The sequence below is a fragment of the Eurytemora carolleeae genome, unplaced genomic scaffold (assembly GCF_000591075.1).
Source record: "Eurytemora carolleeae unplaced genomic scaffold, Eaff_2.0 scaffold886, whole genome shotgun sequence".
Taxonomy (NCBI): domain Eukaryota; kingdom Metazoa; phylum Arthropoda; class Copepoda; order Calanoida; family Temoridae; genus Eurytemora; species Eurytemora carolleeae.
Genome location: NW_019402118.1, coordinates 38,808 through 61,860, shown reverse-complemented (window position 1 = coordinate 61,860; position 23,053 = coordinate 38,808). Strand labels below are relative to the sequence as shown.

The following is a 23,053-nucleotide window of genomic DNA, read 5'->3' as shown; positions in this document are numbered from 1 at the left end:
AACACCCCATCTATACGCCCTTGATATGAAAAAATTATGAAATGTTCCTTTAAGACAAATCCAATTCGGAAAATATGTTACAGTCTAAAAAACAAAATATGCGTTGGTTGATCTAGCTTTCCATCCTTCTTTCAAAAAATATTTCCACAAATGACATAAGCCGTAGAGGGATAGTCTAGCTCTGTTGCAGAAATGTTGATTTTTCAAAAACTTTAAAATTGTAAATTTTTTAAAATAAAATTCATATTTTACCTTGGTTTAAGCTCTTATGTTTCGGAGAAGTATTGTTCTGCCCATCGGATAATTTTTCAAGCTTACTGATAATCGTGTAACTTCTCAGTTTGCAGTTTTATACAACGAATCTTTCATGCTATGGTATAGAAAAACTGTCTACTGTTTACATACCCCAGATCTGTGTACATAGATGCCGCAACTCTCATTTATCCGATGTACTGTATGTCACTACATGATCTATACATAACACCGATTCCCTTCTGTCCCTGATCTCTGTCCTTATTGCAAAGACGACGGATTACATCCCTTGAGAAAAACTAAAAATGTGAAAATTTCTTTTGACAGGTTGTTTGCAAAAATTTCCGAAAAATCTTTGCAAAAGTTGTGCAATCCGTTTCCTTATGTCATAGGCTTTCCAAAAAGCTAAAAATTATCAAAATATGACAACTGAAAGGGGGTCAAAACAATTATAAGTTACAGGAAAAAGTAGTCATTCAGGCAGTTAGTTTAAAAGTCAGAAAATTTCGACAGCCTCAGACCAATACTTTTCTGTAAAAAAAAAACTAAAGAGGGGGGTTCAACTTGGCCCCCCCCCCCCCCCCCCACCGAAGGGATAGGGTTTTCAAACTTCGATCATAAATTGCAAATGTCCAGATTGAGGCGTATTATAAGCATGATCAAATAAGGAACCTGGAAAGGCATGTAGGCAAGACCTAGATCAATAACTCAAGTTTTTACTTGCTGACGATACAGATTTTACATATCAAGGTGTTTCAACAAAATTTTCAAACAAATATTTCAAAGCTATTCAATTTTTCTTTTAGAAATTTATTTACTCAAATGGAGACATATTAGAAAAAAAATATTAGCAGCTTATACGTTTTGAATTATTTTGTTCGATATGTTTAACTATACGAGATAGAGGGATAGTTTGTTAGACAGGAAGTGAAAGAGGAATTAGTACAGGTATATGCTGACCTACCTGCAGTTAGCTTCAAGCCTTCAACCTCAAATATTGAAAATGAAATATTTTTAGATCACACACTGTTTGAAGAAAAAAATCAAATATCCAAAAATGTTTTCGGATTTTGGACATTTTGTAAGAATTTGAGAATAAATTGTGAGGGCTTTTTCAAACTATTTTAAGCTGGGTACAGTTCAGTGTTCAAAAAATTATTGAGAGAATTTTTAAAAATTTTGTAAACATATGTAAGACAAAATGTTTTGCTTTTCTTAATAAAACGTTAAAATTTTTATATTTCTTCAAACAGTTGAAAATGAACGAATTAGCTATCTGTAGTCAGTTCACTTCACAACGTTTATAATGTGGAAGATATTGTCGTTTTTCTAGGTTAAAACGTGTTTTATTTAGATAATGCCTATAAGTGTTTATCATTTTTCAACAGCAAAAAGGGACTTTAAACTTCAACTTTAAATAACCAGTTTTCAAAATTAAGATATAATCCATACTTTTTAAGGGTACCGTCCAGAATCGGGCTTAGCCAGCTTTGATAACATTCTTTTTAACAGACCAAGAAAGTTAATTTATAAATGTGAAAACAATGTGATTGTATATTATATATTAGCTTCTCTAGGCCATCATTAGCTTCAGGTGAGTCTCACAATACAAATTGTTGATCAAAAAAAGGAAAAAGAAAAAAGTAATCAATGTTAATTTATTAGAATAAATATTTAGAAGTTATGATTATCCACTGTTTGTTCATTGTTCTTCAACCAAATTATCTTTTTTCGTTTTTAAGCATCTTAATGATCGATACTAATTTTCTATTTAGATTGCAATCTTAGAATTTCAATTTATTTCATATTTTTTTACAGTTTTATCCTTTACAGTTATCTCTTGTACTGCTATACATTTAATAATATTTAGAGAAATAATTAAAATCCGTAACGGAACAGATATACTTAAAAAATCAAGATGAAAAAATCTACATTNGTAAACACCGCTGACAATATTTAATCAAAGACTCAGTAAAAGTAAAGATCGCTGATAATATTTAATCAAAGACTCAGTAAAAGTAAAGATCGCTGACAATATTTAATCAAAGACTCAGTAAAAGTAAACACCGCTGACAATATTATTTAATCAAAGACTCAGTAAAAGTTAACACCGCTGACAATATTTAATCATAGACTCAGTAAAAGTAAACATCACTGACAATATTTAATCAAAGACTCAGTAAAAGTAAACATCGCTGACAATTTTTAATCATGGACTCAGTAAAAGTAAACACTGCTGACAATATTTTATCATAGACTCAGTAAAAGTAAAAACCTCTGACAATATTTCATCAAAGACTCAGTAAAAGTTAACACCGCTGACAATATTTAATCATAGACTCAGTAAAAGTAAACATCACTGACAATATTTAATCAAAGACTCAGTAAAAGTAAACATCGCTGACAATTTTTAATCATGGACTCAGTAAAAGTAAACACTGCTGACAATATTTTATCATAGACTCAGTAAAAGTAAAAACCTCTGACAATATTTCATCAAAGACTCAGTAAAAGTAAACACCGCTGACAATATTTAATCATAGACTCAGTAAAAGTAAAGATCGCTGACAATATTTAATCATCGACTCAGTAAAAGTAAACACCGCTGAAAATATTTTATCATAGACTCAGTAAAAGTAAACACCGCTGACAATATTAAATCAAAGACTCAGTAAAAGTAAACACCGCTGACAATATTAAATCAAAGACTCAGTAAAAGTAAGCACCTCTGAAAATATTTAATCAAAGACTCAGTAAAAGTAAACACCGCTGACAATATTTAATCAAAGACTTAGTAAAAGTAAACACTGCTGACAATATTTAGTCAAGGACTCAGTAAAAGTAAACACTACTGACAATATTTAATCGAAGACTCAGTAAAAGTAAACACTGCTGACAATATTAAATTATAGACTCAGTAGAAGTAAAGATCGCTGACAATATTTAATCAAAGACTCAGTAAAAGTAAACACTACTGACAATATTTGATCATAGACTCAGTAAAAGAAAACACCGCTGACAAAATTTAATCATAGACTCAGTAAAAGTAAACATCACTGACAATATTTAATCAAAGACTCAGTAAAAGTAAACATCGCTGACAATATTTAATCATGGACTCAATAAAAGTAAACACTGCTGACAATATTTAATCATAGACTCAGTAAAAGTAAAGATCGCTGACAATATTTAATCAAAGACTCAGTAAAAGTAAACATCACTGACAATATTTAATCATAGATTCAGTAAAAGTAAAAATCGCTGACAATATTTAATCATAGACTCAGTAAAAGTGAAAATCGCTGACAATATTTAATCATAGACTCAGTAAAAGTATACACCAACTTTATTCTTCTCATTAACTTTATACAAATACAGACTGTTGAGAATTAAAGATAATAGACTCAGTACACGTACAGATTGTTTAGAATTTAGGAATTTAAAAGACAGTAAAAGGACAGACTGTTGAGAATTAAAGAACATAGACTCAGTACACATACAGACTATTGAGAATTTANGGATAGGGTTAAAGACCATAGAATCAGTACAAATACAGACTGTTGAGAATTAAAGATCATAGACTCACTACAAGTACATGTAAGCATTACTAGAAAAAAACAGGACTATATATATAAAAATTGACCTAAAAGGCAGAAAAAAGCGATATTAATTGTACTTAATTCAAATTTAAATTGATATGCTAGAAAAGAATGTGAATCAACCTTGATTATCTAAATCTCAATCTTCTGTTAAAATGTTGGTTAAAATACATTTTACTAAATTTATTTGTTTTGAATATTGACCAATGAATGAAATGATTTCATGACTTTGCAAACAATAATGTTGCTGTTACATATTTTTATANCAAAAAGACTAAAACTCAAAGAGACTCAAAAATTTCTCCTCTCTGAGAAAATTAAAAGTTTAAATTAAAAAAATGTATGTTGTTGACGATCGTTATCGACCATACAAAATAAAAAAAACGACATATCTTCGTTAACGAAACTATAAACTATCCTGTGTACGTCCCTGTTTAGAATAAATCCTGCATACGCCGTTGTTTAGAATAAATACTGTTTACGCCTCTGTTTAGAATTAATACTGTTTACTCACCTTTTTAGAATAGATGCTGTATACGCCCCTGTTTATAATCAATACTGCATACTCCCCTGTTTAGATTAGATACTGCGTACGCCTCTGTTTGTAATAAATCATGAATATGCCCCTGTTTTAAATATATACTGCATACACCCTGTTAAGAATAAATACTGTATACGGCCCTGTTCAGAACAAATCCTGTATACGCCCTATTTAGAATAGATACTGTATACGCCCCTGTTTATAATAAATCCTGTATATGCCCTTGTTTTAAATATATACTGCAAATACCCTGTCAAGAATAAATCCTGTGTACGCCCCTGTTTATAATAAATCCTGTATACGCCCTTGTTTAGATTAGATACTGTGTACGCCCCTGTTTGTAATTAATCCTGTATACGCCCCTGTTAAGATTAGATACTGAATACGCCCCCGTTTATAATAAATCCTGTGTACGCCCCTGAATTTTATAATAAATCCTGTACACTCCCCTGTTCAGAAATTGACTGACCAGCAGAATGGTTCTAGTTACTGCAGTTCCTAGACCCTGGCTTGGTCTACAGGTAAACAATGAAATTATCGCTAGAAAGGCTGGGGGGTCTGAATCTATGTAAGCCTTAAAGAATAGGTTAGGGTTGAAATGCATGTTTATAGCCCAATTTTTCATGGCTAGCTCATAGAAAAAAATAGACCGATAACGTTAATTATTTGGGTGCTAGGGAGGGTAAAAAAGTAAGAACATTTTTTTTAAAACAAATATCAAAGTGTAGAAACATCTACATGCATTTTTGAAGGGCTTTTAAAAAATTTAATTTTAATTTTATAATTATATTATCATATTATGGCTTCTGAAATCTGGTTATACAATGCTAATTCTTAACAAAGACGATTTCGAATTCTTCACTTAATTTTATGTTTATCCTGACACCCTGTAGAGAGTGTCAATCGAATGCGAGTAACCCTGGATATCCTGGGACTAATGGAACACTGACTTAAGATGTGTAGATCTGCAAAGAAGGATTTAAAAGACACAAAGTCTTTGATTTACGAAGGACCAAAGCCCAGGAAGGAAACTCTGTGCATTATTTTAAATCTCACCAAAATACTATTTTTTAGCGAAATGAAACATCATCTTCTTCAGTACTTCTTTCCTCCTCTCCCTCTTCATACAGGTCCACCTACTCCAACTCACCTACTGCAACGCATAGGATTAGTTCAAGGTACCCTCAACTCAAAGATTAGGTAGTCATAGATGGATCATTGACGCGGACCGCCCTGCCTATCTAGCCTGAAAGTTATTAACTAAACAATCAGTGTGTCCAGTGTGTTCAGTGGTTCTGGGAGAACGCGTGGAACTTAGTAACATTAACTATGGAAATTCAAATATATTCGTTTTATTTTCACAATTGTGCTATTTTACATAAGCTTTACGGCACATTTAAACTTTTCAGACACTAGGTCGCGTCAACCCTAAATCTATATCTATCTGATCTGCGCCTAAACTACAGGTTACCACCAGAACTTCAGAGGAATCCAAAGAATTTATAAATTGTCATCTTAAAAATTTGTTATTTTACTGTTAGTTTTTTTTTCAGCATTGGATTTTCCAAGGTAATAAGGCAAGGAAAGTTAATTGCAGTTGTGTATACTCTGCGTACATATTGAAACCAGTTCTCTCTGGGCGGAATTTTTCCGCCTAGAGAGAACTGTGACCAGATTATTTCATTGATTTTTTATGTAAAAGATGAATCCCAAGTCAGGCTGTGACATCCGTCTTGTGTTTACATTACCGCCCAGAGACAGTACACTGCAGTACAAAAGATGCGTACACCTCTGAAATAACTTTCCTTGCCTTATAACCTTGGGGTTCTCCATTTTTTTGTTGTAAAATGACTAAGTTTCACGAAATATGCACGAGGGAAAAGTTTTAAAGAGCTCCATATAATTATTTAATAAAAAAAGAATATCTGCAGCATTTTAAGAAAACGAAATCTTATAAATTCAATCCATTTTTCCGAACTTCTTGGTTGCTAAGGCAAAATTGTCTTTAAACTTAAAGGAGAACTCGACATAAATTACTTAAAGGAGAACTCGACATAAATTACTTAAAGGAGAACGCGACATAAATTACTTAAAGAAGAACTCGACATAAATTACTTAAAGGAGAACTCGACATAAATTACTTAAAGGAGAACTCGACATAAATTACTTAAAATTACAGAATTGAAAAATTCTTTCAAAATTAATGAAAAGGTCGCCCCATCTACCAAAAAATGACAAAAAAGAGATTCTAAAAGATGTTATTTTTTTCTTTGATAGCAATCTATAGAATATGTAGCAGGACATATAAAGCTTTCCATGAAGAAAAAAGATATTTTTTTTGTTGAAAGGCATAGTGAATGAAAATTGAAGGAAAAAGTTCGCTAAATTATTATAACTTACAAGGAAAACTATTTGCTTTTTAGCAACATCAATTGTGAGTATTGCTGTGATGTCGTCTTCCCTTTCTACAGTTTTTTGGTTATCTCTGTAACATTTTCTAAAAATTCTATTTTCTTTAGATATGGAAAATCTCCAAATAAAGACTCAGGATACAATAAACCTGTAGATCGATTTTCCCAGGTACAGGGCTAGGCCTAATTTATCACACATTCAAAAAAACTTCTGAAATAATAAAAAAAATATTTTTTAACCTAAAAACTTAAAATCAAAATATGTTTTGCGTCAACTAAAGGGACGTAATTTCAAGTGTTCCTCCTTATATAGAGAGACATGGCCAACTCATAAAGGTTCCCTAAAAAGCTTTGTCTGATCAAGTATGCAATATATTATTATATATCCATATTTTTGTTCTTGAAATCTAAATATGTTCATTTTTGGTTTCTCAACAAAAGTGATTTTCGCATTTTTTGCTCCAGAAACAATGGATAAATGAACAGAATTTAACCATTTTCAAGCTAGGAAAACGACTTCACTTTTCATATTATTGAACAGATTTAGGATATTGTTGTTAATCAGGCTTACCTCTATAAATGGAGGGTCACTTAAAGTTACAACGACGACGGTCCAATTTAAAGTTACAACGACGACTGTCCAATTTAAAGTTACAACGACGACGGTCCAATTTAAAGTTACAACAACGACTGTCCAATTTAAAGTTACAACGACGACTGTCCAATTTAAAGTTACAACGACGACTAGTCAATTTAAAATTACAACAACGGCTGTCCAATTTATTATGTTACAACGACGACTTTCCAATTTAAAGATTCACTAAACTCTAAATTTTTTAATCCCTTTATCTGGGCAATGGTACAGTGAAACCTTTAATAACGAATACATCGAAAGAATTCATAAAATGTCGTATTCTTCACTCTCTGATAATGGAATGTTGCAGATATTTACTTTTTAATCATATGATTATATGGAACTCTTTAAAACTGTTCCCGCATATTCATGGCTATTTATTTATTTTCGCAAATACTGAAATTTACGTAATATAGTATACAACTCATTGAAAAATTTCAAGACAACATTTGATAAATTCTTCCGATGTATTCGTTATTAAGGGTTTCACTGTATAAACCCTTAAAATTTCAAATTCTATCAATATGATATGATTTCTTTAAATACTTTTACCATTTGATCCAACACAACTTAAAGTTTAAAGAAGGTCTACGCCATAAAGTTGCAATTACATATGAATTAGCTAACTATGAGAATGAGGGCTTATTTTTGTTAAAACTAACTAGTTTCAGGGTTACTTTCAATAAAACCCATACAGCAAGTTTTGTCTGGATAGGCTTGTGTATTATGAGTAAGTTTCTTAAGTTGTTTTGTTTATTAAATCAATCTTTCTCATATAGTTACACTCATCGAATAAATAGCCATGAATATGCGGGAACAGTTTTTTATTTAGGGTTTAACTTTATATAATGTTAAAAGATGTGCTATACACTTTTTCCTTTTATATTGATAAATTCATTTTGTGAAAATTCACCTCCATACCTTATGTGTGGAGTGTGCTGTAAAATTAGACACATGCAGTTGTTGTCTTTTATAATTAAATCAAAACCAAACAATTTCATATGATTTTTCAGGTGTCAGCTAACCCTAGTACCAACCCAGCTTCAACTGCTGGACGACAGCTTAGAGATGTCTTTAACTCTTCTCAGAAAATTCAAAGTCTGGAATCCAGTCTAAAACCGGTTCCAGATTTTATTTCGTTCCCTAAATCCGGTCAAAATCCAGATTCGGAGAATGCGAGAGACTATCATAAACCAGTTCCAGATCAAGAATCCATTTTTAATATGATTCAAAATCCGCAAAATTCGGCATCCGGTCTGAAACTAGTTCAAGATCCTCATTATCCAGGATTCCATCATAATCCGGATCTAGAGCATTTACATCCGGAATCGGATGAAACACTTGTTACAAAGCTTCCATACCCGGAAAATAAACCAAGATTTGTCGAAAGTTCAAAAATGAAACCACGTGTTGTAAAAACTGGTTTCTCAGAATTGGAAACTAACCAGAGAGAGAATTTTCGGTAAGTTTCCTGGCTTAACAGAAAATCTGGGAACAATTTAGGAGTTTTTTTTTGTTGGATTAAGGGATTGTTCATATTTTTTTGGAAGATGCAGATAATTCCAATCTTATTTTTACTCCAATCTTTTTATTATTGTTCAAAGCATGTTCCCATGAATTAAGTAATTTTCGTCGATCCTTTCTGTTGAAATAATCATTGTTTTTAATGCCAGGGAAAACAGTATTGATACGTAATTAAATTACGAAAAATGTTTTTTAAATCCTCAAAAGAAATTCAGAGTTTTCTAGAAAATATCTCTTATGTTTAATTTTAGGAAAAGCTGGGTGTTTATTATTTAATAATTTACATCTCCCCCCCCCCCTCCCCCGGTACCGAAGGGAAATATTTTTGATGTACTGAGTGTAAAATAAAAAAAATTTAACGTCAAATTAAGACAAATTATTTTATTCTTTTTGACACATTTTACTTAATGATGTATTCTTAATTCCCTATTTGTTTACTTTTCCCTAATTTAGCGCCTAAATCTCCTTTAGGGAGGGATGGGGGGGGGGAGGACTATTTTTGAAGAAAGTATCACTGATGATAATCCTCCAAGGATATCTATAAGTGGTAGACTTAGCTATCTTAATGTAGTGGGGTTTTATTTTACATTTTTTTACTAATTTTCTAATGAAAAAGAATTTTTTGACCCCCCCCCCCAAGATACACAACCTATGGGTTTCCTAAAAAATGTCAGCTAATTCGGTCCAGCCGTTTGACCAGCTATAGCTAACATATGAATCTATAAATATATTTTGCTTGTCTGTTTGTCTATCTGTCTGTCTGTCCAATAAACGTCCAAACGGCTGAACCGATCAGGCCCAAAGTTGTGTGGCACCTCATATGACCCCAATTTCAATTAAATTTTGAAAATCCATGAAATTTGTTTAATAAAATCAGCGAACTTTTTGGTTTGTTTTTATTTTACAATAAGAGAAAATGTTCACAATTGAAATAAATATAGATATATGAGCGAAGAGCTTATTATATAAAAATGATCCTCCAGTCCGATAATGGAAGAGGAGAGGGGGGAGGGAATTGAATTAATTTTTTAAAACCCCCCTCCTCCCCCTAGAAAATTGTATTAGCTGCCCCTGATCCCAACTTTTTTATGAACAAAAAGTTACAAAACTGAATTGTAAAAACTCACAGCGTTTTTGGATCATCTTAATGTTTCGCAGCTCTTGCACTTTTCTTCCAAGAAACGTAAAAATAATTTTTGTGTGGCGAAAAATTGAATTTTGGCCAGGATTCGTTCTTCTCAAGTTATTTGGTGACGTTGACAGATTAGGGGGAAAATATGTCATCAATATTTATAGATATTTTTTATTGCAAAACAGTCAAGAGTAGATATGATGTGGCCCAATATTAACCTGGTAATTATTCATCGTTTTCATTTAAACAAAGTTTAAGCCTGATGCCTTTTCAATATGGGGTCTTCCCTTTTCTATCTTTATATTAACAAAAATATTACGAATTTAGATAATTTTGATTTTATTAGATGAATTCAAATGCGTAATTTTTTTTTTCTAGATTCAATAAACTCAAAAACCTCTTTCTTTAAAATATTTAAATGATAGGCTATTTTCTATTTTAACTTTTAATTATTGCTCAATCTATCTTCGATAAAGCAAAAATAAAAACTTTCACGGATTTACAAATTTTTATTAATTTTCAAAATTGTAAAAGAGTAAAGAATTTTTTGAGAACAATTTTTGTAATTCTGGGCATCCATAACCCTTCCTTGGGGAAACAGACAAACAAACAAACAAACAGAACGACAGGAGAGCTGCAAAGTATATTTAGATTTGTAATTAAAACTTTGCAATAAACAAAAACTGTCCAATCCCTATATCTTTGCAACCCGTTTGCATAAACCTTTAATATTTCAAACTTATATTATTTTTTCTAACATAATTCATAATTAAAGATATCTAAGGTCTACCTACGACATTAGGTTGCAAAGCTATAGGGTTTGAAAACTCAGAGTTTGTGGCAAAGACTCGATCACTCTTAATTCTCATCAAATTAGGCTGGACACTTGTATTTTAAACCTTAAATGTTGTATATTTCTGATTTATGACTTGTTAACTTCGTTTTGCATGACTTGTAATCTGTGTGTAAAGCTGGCCTATACGAGCCTATTCAGGCCGAAATATAGAATTCCGCTCAAACACATTTCCGGATAAACTACTTTACTTGCAGTTTTCAGAGGATAGATCTAGTATAAACTGCTCTCGAGGGGGTGGTAGAGAGGGCCGGGGGACTTTCTTTCACTAAAATATCTTAATTTTATTTTTGGGTTATCAAAAACAATCCTTTTATTTAAATTTTGTCAATTCTGTTAAAAAGATTAGCAAAAATTTGCGAATGTATTAAAACTTGTTGCAGTTAAGTTGTTGTTGGACACTTTAAAGGGAGTGACCGGCAATGTATGGTAGTTGAACTGAGAATGTATAGTATTGTGCAGAAATTTTTTGGGAATCATTTGAGACCTATGAGAGTTTTTTACGGTGCATATTTGTTCTGAAAGAGCACAAATTTAATCTTTAGATAGATTGTTAATTTTTGAGGGATGATTTTGAGAATCGGTTTTATTTAACTTAATCAATAACGAAGACGAAAAATGTAGTAAAAAGTAAGCTAATAAGTTTTTTAGGAATATGTTGAGAAAATAAATATTAACTATTATCATTGAAAATAAGTAATCTTATTCATTTATTTGTTTCTGTAATGTCTCATTCTTCACAAACATTTTCTGTAGATTTCCCGGAATTGTTATTGAAAAGACGATATTTGATGAATTTGAAGAAATCTGCGTACAAATTAATAAATAATTGATTGATTTATTGAGAAATTTTCAATTGAGAAATATGTTCATCTAAACATTTAATTAGTTTACTGTAGATTTTTTTAACATTTTTTGTCTTCGTTAATTATCTAATTAAAAAAAATCGATTGACCAAACGTAACCATACAAATAGATTATTTTGAACGTCGAATTTACGCTCAAACTCAGTAATTATGCATCATTAAAACGTTTTATATGTCTTATAAATGAATCCTAAAAAATTTCTCCAGAATACTACATTATTAGTTCAGATATCTGACATTGCCGGTCACTACCTTTAAACTTATAAACTTAAACGAGCCCAGCAAGAAGGTTAATACAACAAATTTAAAAAAATTAAATCAATGGATGACAATATGCTCGCTGTGTCTTCAAGTGACACACTCCATTTAAGAAGGGGCGTGTACAGTTCACAACCCTTCATCTCATCAATACTGTGGAAGAGAAACCACTATAGAATAAAATAAATTTTTTAAAGAAATGAACATGAATATCTCCTTCATTAAAGAATATAGTTTGTGCCGGACATGTCAGTCCATGAAATGTGAGAGTTACTTTAAAATACGACTAGANTTAAAAGAGTATTGTTGAACGAAACTCCCAAGTTTCCATTTTGGGGTCTTAACATTTGCGTAGATTTTGATTTAAGAGGTTCTAAAAAAATGGAAAATATGAAGAAAATCAATAAAATAATATTTCATAACAAAAAGATTGATATCCACAAAACTGCCTAATCCCATTCGTAAAACCCGGGTTTTAAAACTGGTTTTCATAATGATACCCTGTCTTAAGTTTTAGGCTCTGCCACCTGTTATTCTATAGTATATATATTTTGAGGGTAAAACTAAGAACAGGTGCTTTATAATACTAAATGTACATGCAATAGCTACAGAAAAGAATTATAATGAGTTAGAGCGGAAACATTGCGTTGCGACAGTTCAAAGTAGACCCTGTCTTTAAAATTAGATGAGATTTTTTATAAGCTGGCTAAATCTTTGTATTAACCAGAGCCACTTGAAATTACTTCCATATCCTCTTTTAATTAAAAGCGACCAATTATAATTGTTATACAGTAGAAGGCGATTACGTCAAAACAATGAAAACGACTTTTTATTAAAGTTTTGATTGTTAAACCATTTTTTTCAAATTACAAGTAATCAAAGAGAAGCTTTTTTAATAGAAAGCTTCTCTTGACTTCTCTGTGTGTGTGCATCCATGCAGTTTAACAGATTGCTATAACAATCAAAATTCTTCTGATTTATTTTCTAAAGAACTAATAATATATATGCGACAGTATACTTCAAATACAACTGGACGGTGCCATCAAATCACAAGGATCCCAAGCTGCCACCAGAAATAAAACCAAGGAAATTCAGCTTGCATAAACAAACTAAAAATTGTCAATGAAAAAACATTTGAGGCGGGTTTTCATTGTTTTAAATTTTGTTAACATTTATAGGAGCTTCGAACTCCCTTTTTTTATTAAGACATTTAGCTTTTAACTGTTGCTCTTAAATTCGCCATTTTTATTCGTTCTCAAATTTTCGCAGATTTTATCGTTAAAATTTGCGCAATTCCAAAGAATTTTTTTCGTCTTTGCTGAGAACGCGATTTAAGAGCTTCCCCTCGGGTTGTAAAACCTTAAACCCATTTTCAAGAACCAATCATAGACCAACTCTGACGACAGCGTGTGTCACGTGATTGACAGCTTCCGAGCTTTTATGGCTCGACTTATGTTGTAGGGCCCACTGAAAAAAAACGACCTTGGTTGTTTTTCGTGAGTTTAAGGCTAAATGTTCAGTATTGTTCTCATCAAAACCAGGAATGCGCCAATTCCGACCACGCAAATCCGCCAAATTAAACCGATTTTTTTTTTAAATCAACTCTGTGGAAAATTATTTGCAACTAAATCTAAAAGCCCAAGGCGTAAATAAGGCCCAACGACAACTTAAACCCGATTCGTATTTTCTTGAATTTTTCAATCCCGGGTTTTGGACTAGACACCTTCCTGTTTCCACAAAATGTTTGGCAACAAACCCCAACATGTTGCTTTGCTATCCTTCCCGCTTTCTATACGTAAAGTCTATTCAATATTTTAAAAGATAAGTGAGAAAGAAAAAATGTCCATCGTAAAGATAAGCAAAGCATGATTAAAGAATGAAAATCAAGATCAGCAAGATACCAGCATCGATTTAGACAAAGGTAAAACTAAAATTGAATTTAAATTCTTTTCTTTCATTAAATTGATCATTTTTAATATGCAGTATAGTATCTTAATATAAATGATAAAAAGAAAATAACCTCAAAATGATCTGTTTCAATGATTTAAAAAACGTCATTTTCTTTACTTACTTCATCGTCTTCATTCAAAGTGATTAATACAGATTTGATTAAAAACAGTTTTATCAAATAAATGTGTCTAAACATGTTATTTTTAGAAGCAGACAACCCTTCTTTGCCAATTCCTACAGCAGACTGTGTTAAAATAAAACCAAAATGGGGGAAAGTTAGGTATTATCAATCAAAATGACCCTCCATGCAAAAATGGCAATGCCCGATTTAAAACTATACCTTTGAAAGCTTTTTGATTAAAGATTAATTAGATATCTATGTTTTTGTTTCTTTATTCTGTTTTTTGTCATTTGCAGTTTCTCTACGAATATGACTTGCGTATTTCTTCTTTATAAGAAGAAATAGAGAAACTCACAGAAATAAACAATTTTCTTGTCAGAAAAACGACAGTATCTTCCGCCTTGTTGATCAGATTAAGGTTTCAAGGTTACCATTGTACATCGGACATTGCCATCTATTCAAAATGAGTCACTTGAAATTACACTTACAGTCCCTTTAATGGCCGAATATAAAATAAAATAAAAAATTAGAAAATAAAGAAAATCATCATTTGTTAAAAAAGTTTGAATACGTAGTTTCAAATATCTGAATTAAGTATTAATAAAATAAGCTTTTAATAAATGAACAACAGCATCGTAGTTGAAAAAGATAAAGCTGATTTAAACGGAATATGGGTCTTAAAAGATTTTAAAAATGATCGGTTAAGAAATTAAAACAGAAAAACAAAACATTTTAATCTGTTCTTTTGTAGAAAGACATTTTATTTGTTAATTAATTTTTTCTTCAATTTTTTCAAAATTCCCAAAGATATTTTTCACCCCTTTAAATTGTGAGATAATAAACAGTAACAATCTTAACAATATTTAATTCAAAGAACTGAACAACACAAAAAGAACAAGTGTATATACACAAATGATCCAGCTAAAGGGCTTTGTTAACGAACGGGGAACGAAAGATTTAAAAATTCAAGAACATCCCCCTTTCTAGAAATTTTTTATCCAGATATTTTTTTTAAGATTTTGAATTTGATCTCGAACCAAATTTAATGAATTTGAGCTAGGTCACTAAAGTATCTGGTTCAAACTTTAAGGTTCGTAAAGATTTGAACCGACGGTGGGTGGCTCAGTCGGATCAGTATTATTTTGTATTGTTTAACATTTTACAGGTTCATTTTCGTATAGTACACTTTGTATAGGTAACATTTTGCATATGCAAAGAATTCTAATTTAAAGATAGTTATTTGGAAAGTGTGTGCATTTTTATTACTGTCTCTGGGCTGTAAAGTAAACACAAGACGGATGTCACGGCTTGACATGGAATGCATCTGTCACATAAAAAATAAATAAACTGTTTTGGTCATAGGAAACTATTATGTGAATTATCAAAAATTTTAAATTAAATGCTTTTATCCTCCTCGGATACTAGAGTAACGCTGATACATCTCTATTCTTGTTTACAAACACAGCCCAGAGAGAACTGGTTTCAATATGTACCGAATACGCAACAGCAACACTTTCCTTGCCTTATTACTTTGTGCATATGCAAGATTTCGTAAAGATAACATCTTGTACAGGTACATTTTTATTTATCCAATTTTAAAGTTCGTGAGCCACCTGCTCCAGGTTTTTGGGGTCCTGTTCTTGACTAGGTGAGCCATTTATCATGTATAGGCTCGAATTGATTTCCTGTTGATCTCTGGGTGGCAATCCTTGCCCTACAACTTCTGTTTGCTTTGCACAATGAACATTTTTTCAAGTACTATTTAAGGCAAGGTTATAATACAAGGAAAGTTAATTGCAGTTGCGTATACTTTGCGTACATATTGAAACCAGTTCTCTCTGGGCGGAATTTGTAAACAAGAATAAATGCATCAGTGTTCCTCTAGTATCCGAGGAGGTTAAAGCATTTAATTTTGATAATTTTGAAAATTCACATAATAGTTTCCTATGACCAGAATATTTCATTGATTTTTTATGTGACAGATGGATCCCATGTCGGGTTGTGACATCCGTCTTGTGTTTACATTACAGCCCATGAGACAGTACACTGCAGTACAAAACATGCTTACATAAACAATCCTTGCATTATAACCTTGATTTAAGGTATATTAACGATAGTTGCTGTCAAATTATGACATCCTTTCCACGAGTAGACTTATAGTATAACGTATTATAGAGACATATGGTTCAGGTTTTTGTAATTTTGCGGATTTTCAAAAATGGTTCTCACTTTCCTTAGTAAAATATTCGTTGTTTTCTTAACAAAATATCTTACTTCATCTTTACTATACGAAATCACATTTTACTAGTAAGAAATGTTACCTAAGCAAAATTTTGCCAATAAGAAATATTACCTTAGTAAAATGTTACCAATATAAAATGTTCTCTAGACGAATGTTATCAATAATAAATGTTACCTATACGAAATGTTATTTATAAGAAATGTTCCTTATGCAAAATGTTACCAATAAGAAATGTTACCCAGACAAAGTGTACTTGACGAAATGTTACTATATGCAAAATGTTACTTATAAAAAATGTTGCCTATTCGAATTGCAAGAAATGTTACCTATGTAAAATATTACCAATAAGAAATGATACCTAGACAATGTGCACTTGACAAAATGTTATTATAAGAAAATGTACTGAACGAAATGCTAATCCTTCAATTTATTAAATTCGGTCTTAGGATTAAACTTTTCCTTTAATTTAGAGATAAACATTGTCCTATAACCTCAGGACTGGTTCAAGAGGGAAGAGGAGATGCACTCAGGAAAATTAACAAACAAAAATTACAATTTTTTTCTCTCTGTTTTCGTTTTACTCCATGAAATGAAACAAAAAATCTAGTAATTAAAGGAATTAAGATGCAAAAATTGACAAATATATTCTTTTATTACAACATTTTATTTTTTATAAAACATTTCGTTACATAATCGGCCAATAACCTCAAATGTGATTTAAGACTAATTTTAAAAACTAAATATTTTGTTTAACCCTATTCCTGCGGGGGGGGGGGTCAATTTTCCCCCCCTGTAGTTTGTTTTACATAACTCAAAAAGTATCGGTCTGAGGCTTTTGAAATTTTCTGACTTTTCTTACATACCCAAAGCCCTCCCTTTAGGTCTAAAACCGGGCTTTAATACTAACTGCCTGAGTCCTCAGGCACACTGCCTGAATGACTGCTTTTGCCTGTAAAAAACTAAATATTTGTTTTGACCCACTTCTACTTGTCAGATTTTGATAAAATTTAGCTTTTTGGAAAGCCTATGACATAAGGAAACGGATTGCACAAGTTTTGCGAAAAAAAAATTGCAAATTTTTGCAAACAACTTGTCAAAGGAAATTAGCACATTTTTAGTTTTTGTTGATTGAAAATCAGGTTATTTAAAATTTTGCAAAATCGTTGCATATTTCAAATGGCATGGTCAAGGGCTTTTCAAAAATGTATAATTTTTCATTTTTTGGACAAATTTTTTTTGCAAACATTTTTACTATATGACTGGATTTTGCGTTTCTTAAAGTAGAGCACAAGAGCTTTCTAATGATGTATCATTTGTCATATTTTGACATAAAACATGGGATTTAGTGGGTGGGGTCAAATATCCTGGTTTTCAAGTACCCCAGCAGGGATAGGGTTAAACTTAAAAACGTTTCTTACTTTATTTGTCATAAGTAAAAGAACCTGCATTGAAAACTTTAGAATGATGGATATCGAGATCAATGCTTAATTCTCTCTTTTTGCTAATCTCAAGAATAATTTAGTCTTAAGATTAATTTCTAGTAATTAGAGATGCGCTCTTAAACTTTTGAAAACGCAGTTTTGAATTTTTCTGCATAATTATGGTGTCATTTCAATTTACCTAATGATTGATTGAACGAACGTAAGTTTTGGATTACCAAAAGAGAGGATTAAGAAGATTATCAAAAGTGTGCACATTGCAGATACTCAGATTAAGCGATCGGGATTAAGGATATTCCATTCTATAGTTTTCAGCTCTGATTACTCTAATTTTCCAATCCTTATATCTTGTAGTAAACTTCTGATATTTCAAACCTAGAATTATGTTTCAGCAAAATGTTGTCAAATCATGTAGAGCCCTTCAGGTTTACACTATTAGTGCCTTACAGATATAAAATAGATCCAACTAAACATTACAATTTGGACACAACCAAACCAATAACATTATTTGGGGGAAATTCACCAAAGTTTTTCCGAGAATTTATCTCAAAAAACTCTTGGGACCCATGGTTACTAGAAAAACAGGAGAAAAATTTAATAATTCTCGAGAAATTCTCCGAATTTTGAGAATTTTGAGAATATCTTGAGAAGTTCTATTGTGAACTAGTCACAACAACCTGTTCTCGAGAAGTTTCCAAAAAGATCTCCAAAGCGAGTCACCATTCACCATGAAGATAGAAAATTTGAAGAATTTAAATACTTTTATTTACAGGGAAGAATAATGTTGCATAATGTTTTCTTTGTTAAAATTAAGTCGTAAACAGACAATGAGGATAATACAGATGTTTTTCTGTCTCGAAAAGTGTTTATTTTTATTAGTTTCTCCAATGTGTATTTTAAGCAATACATGCGCTATCACTTTCGTAGTGAAAACAGACACATGAAAATAAACAGTTTAAAGGAACAAAAACATTGATATCTAATTCATACTTCATCGGATAAAGGATACCGTTGTAAATCGGACATTATCATATTTGCATGGAGGGTCACTTGAAATTACGCTTACAGTCCCTTTAAAAATTTTCTTTGCAGTCATTCCCTATGTAAATAGCAAATGAAAAGTTACTCAAATTACGTTGACTGACTCTTTAAACGTATTTGGTGTTATTTGTTAATTTTTACCAGACATTCAATATTCGATGAGAAGAAATATTCCTTTAAGAATCTCAAACTAACTAAGTCCACAACAGTCAGAGTTGGGCCTGAGGCGGTTAAATTAAAGGAAATCCAATATTTAATAATAAATATTCAAAACTTTCTTTTCAAAGGTAAACTTAATTATTTTTCAAACCCCTAAAAAAATTTAAAAATTAAAAATAATGTCACTGACTTTAAATAGTATTAATATTCGTACATGATCCATGGCCACAACAACGCTTTAACTTCTTCACTTTTTCAATATTTCTCCGACGTACTTTTTGATCTTTTTCAAACCCTTCCAAGAACCCAAACCATTAAAAGTAGAGGTTTATTTTTTAGTAGGCCTTGAAAAGTTAGACTTTGTTCATAAATCACACTCCCCAATCTCAACTCTAAGTGCAAAATCAAAGGAGGTTTAAATTCAATATTAACCCTTTTAAGACTGGGGTGTCTGAATCTATTTATAGACGGGGGAGGGGAGGGGGGGAGTTGCGTTTTAGACCCTCCCCCCCAGGCCCAGCTGTGCATGATCATAGCCCAGTTTTTCAAGAAAAAAGAAGCGAGACAAATAAATTTAATAGATCGGGTGCTGGGGAGGTTTTAAGAAATTGTCAAATGAAAAGGTCGGAAATGCTCTCCCAGTTCACAATCCTTTAATATAGTAATACTTTCCTTAAATACTGGTCATACACTGTTACCCACAAAGGATGATGATCAGAGACGATTGTACGGAATTTATTTAATCCGCTTTATTGCATTCAGGGTTCCCTGTCGGCCAAAACTGGTTTATTTCCTCCGGGATAACCCAATCAGTATAGGGTTAAACGTGTGAATTCAAGTTTTAAAAATATCGAATATTTTTATTTCCCGCCAAAATGTTGAATTACCATATAAGGAGGTGACGTCATCCAAGGCATTTGAAGACAGGGCCACACATATATTAAACGAGATGAGAAAACAACGCAGATCTCTTCAACTGGAATATGTGGCAAAGGTATGGATTCACTACAGGGTGTCCCACTTTAAACAAGATAAATATGTACAGGGTGTTCCTTTAAACATGATAATATACACTGTGCAATGTGTTCCTTAAAACATGATAATATGTAAATTGTATACAGGTTGTTCCTTTAAACATGATAATATGTACACTGTACACTGTACAGTGTTTTCCTTTAAACATGATAATATGTACACTGTACACTGTACAGGGTGATTCATCAAACATGATAATATGTACACTGAACAGGGTGTTCCCTTAAACTTGATAATATGTACACTGTACAAGGTGTTTATTCAAACATAATAATATGTACACTGTACAGGGTGATTCCTTAAACATGATAATATGCACACTGTACAGGGCGTTTCTTTAAACTTGATAATATGTACACTGTACAGGGTGATTCATCAAACTTGATAATATATGTACACTGTACAGGGCGTTTCTTTAAACTTGATAATATGTACACTGTACTGGGTGATTCCTTAAACATTATAATATTAAAACACAATGATTATATGATCATGATGTCTCAATGTGAATGAAGTATAAGAAAAGCAGACAACATTTTAAATTGGGGCATTTTATAAGTTTTGTTGAAAAACTAGATTTACAAATCAATACCGCAAATATTTTTCAAAACATTTAAAAATTATCATGCTTATACTGTTTAGTGGGATGCACTGTATACAAATATACATAAATGAGTGTCTACCCTCTGGATATTTGATATGTCCTAAGGAATGTAAATATGAAAAATTGAGTTGATTTTCAATAAATTTGTATTACTCACGTCACGAGTCAAATATGAGAATGACACTTTAAAAAAATCTAAATGTAAATAAATCGATTTTTTATGAAACATGTGGACAGGACACATTTATATGAAATATGGTTAAGTTCTGCTAAGGCAAATTTTTTCAATCCTACCCAACCATAAACCTTCCCTGGTATCTTTTAAAGTCACACTAAAATTGTGGGCCCGATTAGTTCAGCCGTTTTGATGTTTATAATAAGTTTTAAATATTAAAATTCTTAACTTCAATTCTTATTAAAAAAAAGACAAAAATTATTCCACTGTTATCCAACTACCCATAGATTAACAAAAATATAGATAGAACATTATATGTCGTCTTTTCAAGATTTAGGGGTTTTTCGTTCACAATTACCCCAAGACAGAATGCCCATAGGAGTTACTTGCATCCAGCGTTGAATTACAAGACAGAGAGAAAGAATGCATGTAACTCCTTCGGGCTTCTACCTCAGGGTTATTGTGAACGAAAGCCCCTAAATCGTGTAAAGACGACATCTAGTGTTATATCTGTGTTGTTAATAATCTATGATCAAACTCCTGACGAGACAAACTCCTGAAAATAAAAACTTCTGAACTACAAACTCCATAATATCAAATTTAAAAAAATTAAAATCTAAATTATATTCTATTCTAATTACACAATTAGGTAATTTCCTAGAGAACGATTTTTGGACCCCCCCCCCTCCTATCAATTTTGTACATTGATCTTATATGTTAGACATGGATATAATTGACCATGTGGCCGCAGCGATCGGCCCACTAACCTGTCCTAGCCGCAGCGCTCGGCTCAGAAAGTGTCTTAACTAACCTATCCCACGGCCGCAGCGCTCGGCCCAGAAAGTGTCTTAACCTAACCTAACCTAACCCTAAATAATAAAAAATAAATAATAATAAATTTGCTGGTTATTCTGATCATTGTAATACTTTCCTGCTTGAAGCATATTCAAATTACTAAAGATTGAGAATTTTTTCTAGGATATTTGCGGATTTTTTCTCCTAAAGTTTATGAATTTTATCATATTCCATTCAGAGAAAAATTTCATAATTTCAGGAGTTTGTCTTTCAGGAGTTTGTCTTTCAGGAGTTTGTATTTTCAGGAGTTTGTATTTTCAGGAGTTTGTCTTGTCAGGAGTTTGTCTTTCAGGAGTTTGTCTTTCAGGAGTTTGTCTTTCAGGAGTTTGTCATGGCACCGTTATATCTGTATTGTTATTAATCTAAATAATTACCACTGTAACTAGGTTAGTGTTCCGAAGAAAGTAAGCGGCTGGCGAGACAAACTGAATAGAAGTGATAGTTTAAAAAAGGTTAACGTTTTTTCCATGAACATAAATATAGCGTGTAAATTTTTTTTCATAATCATTTAAAAAACGTGTAAAGTTTTGCTTCGTTGAAATCTGTGGATTACATTTACACATGTTGGGTCACGTGCCAAGAATCTTAAATTGAAAATGTAAGCTTTTCAAAATTTCAAAATTTTATGAAATGTTATGTATTTTGCGTCATTAGTCAATGTATAGATAACTAAAATCATCTAAAGCTCATATGTTCTGAGGGTCGTACTGGAGGGTTTTGTTAAAGGGGGGGGGGGAACTTTTGGCGCGCGTCGAAATTTTTTTTTTCACCCTCTAAAAAATTCAAAATTAAATTCAATATTAACCCTTTTAAGACTGGGGTGTCTGAATCTATTTATAGACGGGGGAGGGGAGGGGGGGAGTTGCGTTTTAGACCCTCCCCCCCAGGCCCAGCTGTGCATGATCATAGCCCAGTTTTTCAAGAAAAAAGAAGCGAGACAAATAAATTTAATAGATCGGGTGCTGGGGAGGTTTTAAGAAATTGTCAAATGAAAAGGTCGGAAATGCTCTCCCAGTTCACAATCCTTTAATATAGTAATACTTTCCTTAAATACTGGTCATACACTGTTACCCACAAAGGATGATGATCAGAGACGATTGTACGGAATTTATTTAATCCGCTTTATTGCATTCAGGGTTCCCTGTCGGCCAAAACTGGTTTATTTCCGTGCTTAATCATTTAATTAAACCATCGGAATATTCTATTGATTGCATAAACCTAAAATCAAGCTTAAAATCGTCAATTTTTAGAGTTTTGGGTCGTCTTTACAATCTCATCCTTTGTGGGAAACTCGACTGTACATCTTACTCTGGTCACTCTGGTATGGATTTTAAACAAAATCCCAAGACAAATTGTAAATAA

At 31.9% G+C, this 23,053-nt stretch overlaps 2 protein-coding genes across 5 annotated transcripts in view; both read left to right on the top strand.

Annotated features, from left to right (window-relative positions):
* The first annotated feature begins 1,466 nt into the window (after positions 1–1,466).
* Positions 1,467–9,196, top strand: LOC111717907 (uncharacterized). Its single transcript, XM_023493368.1, has 5 exons — positions 1,467–1,846; positions 4,850–4,913; positions 5,467–5,570; positions 6,912–6,972; positions 8,451–9,196. The coding sequence occupies exons 2-5, from the start codon at positions 4,869–4,871 to the stop codon at positions 8,901–8,903; spliced, it is 663 nt and encodes a 220-aa protein (XP_023349136.1). The 5' UTR covers positions 1,467–1,846; positions 4,850–4,868; the 3' UTR covers positions 8,904–9,196.
* A 4,524-nt stretch (positions 9,197–13,720) lies between these two features.
* LOC111717912 (uncharacterized) overlaps positions 13,721–23,053 on the top strand; it is a 37,084-nt gene continuing 27,751 nt past the window's right edge. For 2 of the 4 annotated variants that reach the window (XM_023493375.1, XM_023493373.1), the window contains exons 1-7: positions 13,722–13,834; positions 13,946–13,991; positions 14,228–14,300; positions 16,854–16,913; positions 19,008–19,104; positions 19,918–20,016; positions 22,078–22,143. In XM_023493375.1, coding sequence (XP_023349143.1) covers positions 13,811–13,834; positions 13,946–13,991; positions 14,228–14,300; positions 16,854–16,913; positions 19,008–19,104; positions 19,918–20,016; positions 22,078–22,143 — 465 coding nt within the window. In that variant the 5' untranslated portion in view covers positions 13,722–13,810. Of the gene's footprint in view, positions 13,835–13,945; positions 13,992–14,227; positions 14,301–16,853; positions 16,914–19,007; positions 19,105–19,917; positions 20,017–22,077; positions 22,144–23,053 lie in introns of all 4 variants that reach the window. The other 2 variants (XM_023493376.1, XM_023493372.1) reach the window with 2 other exon arrangements.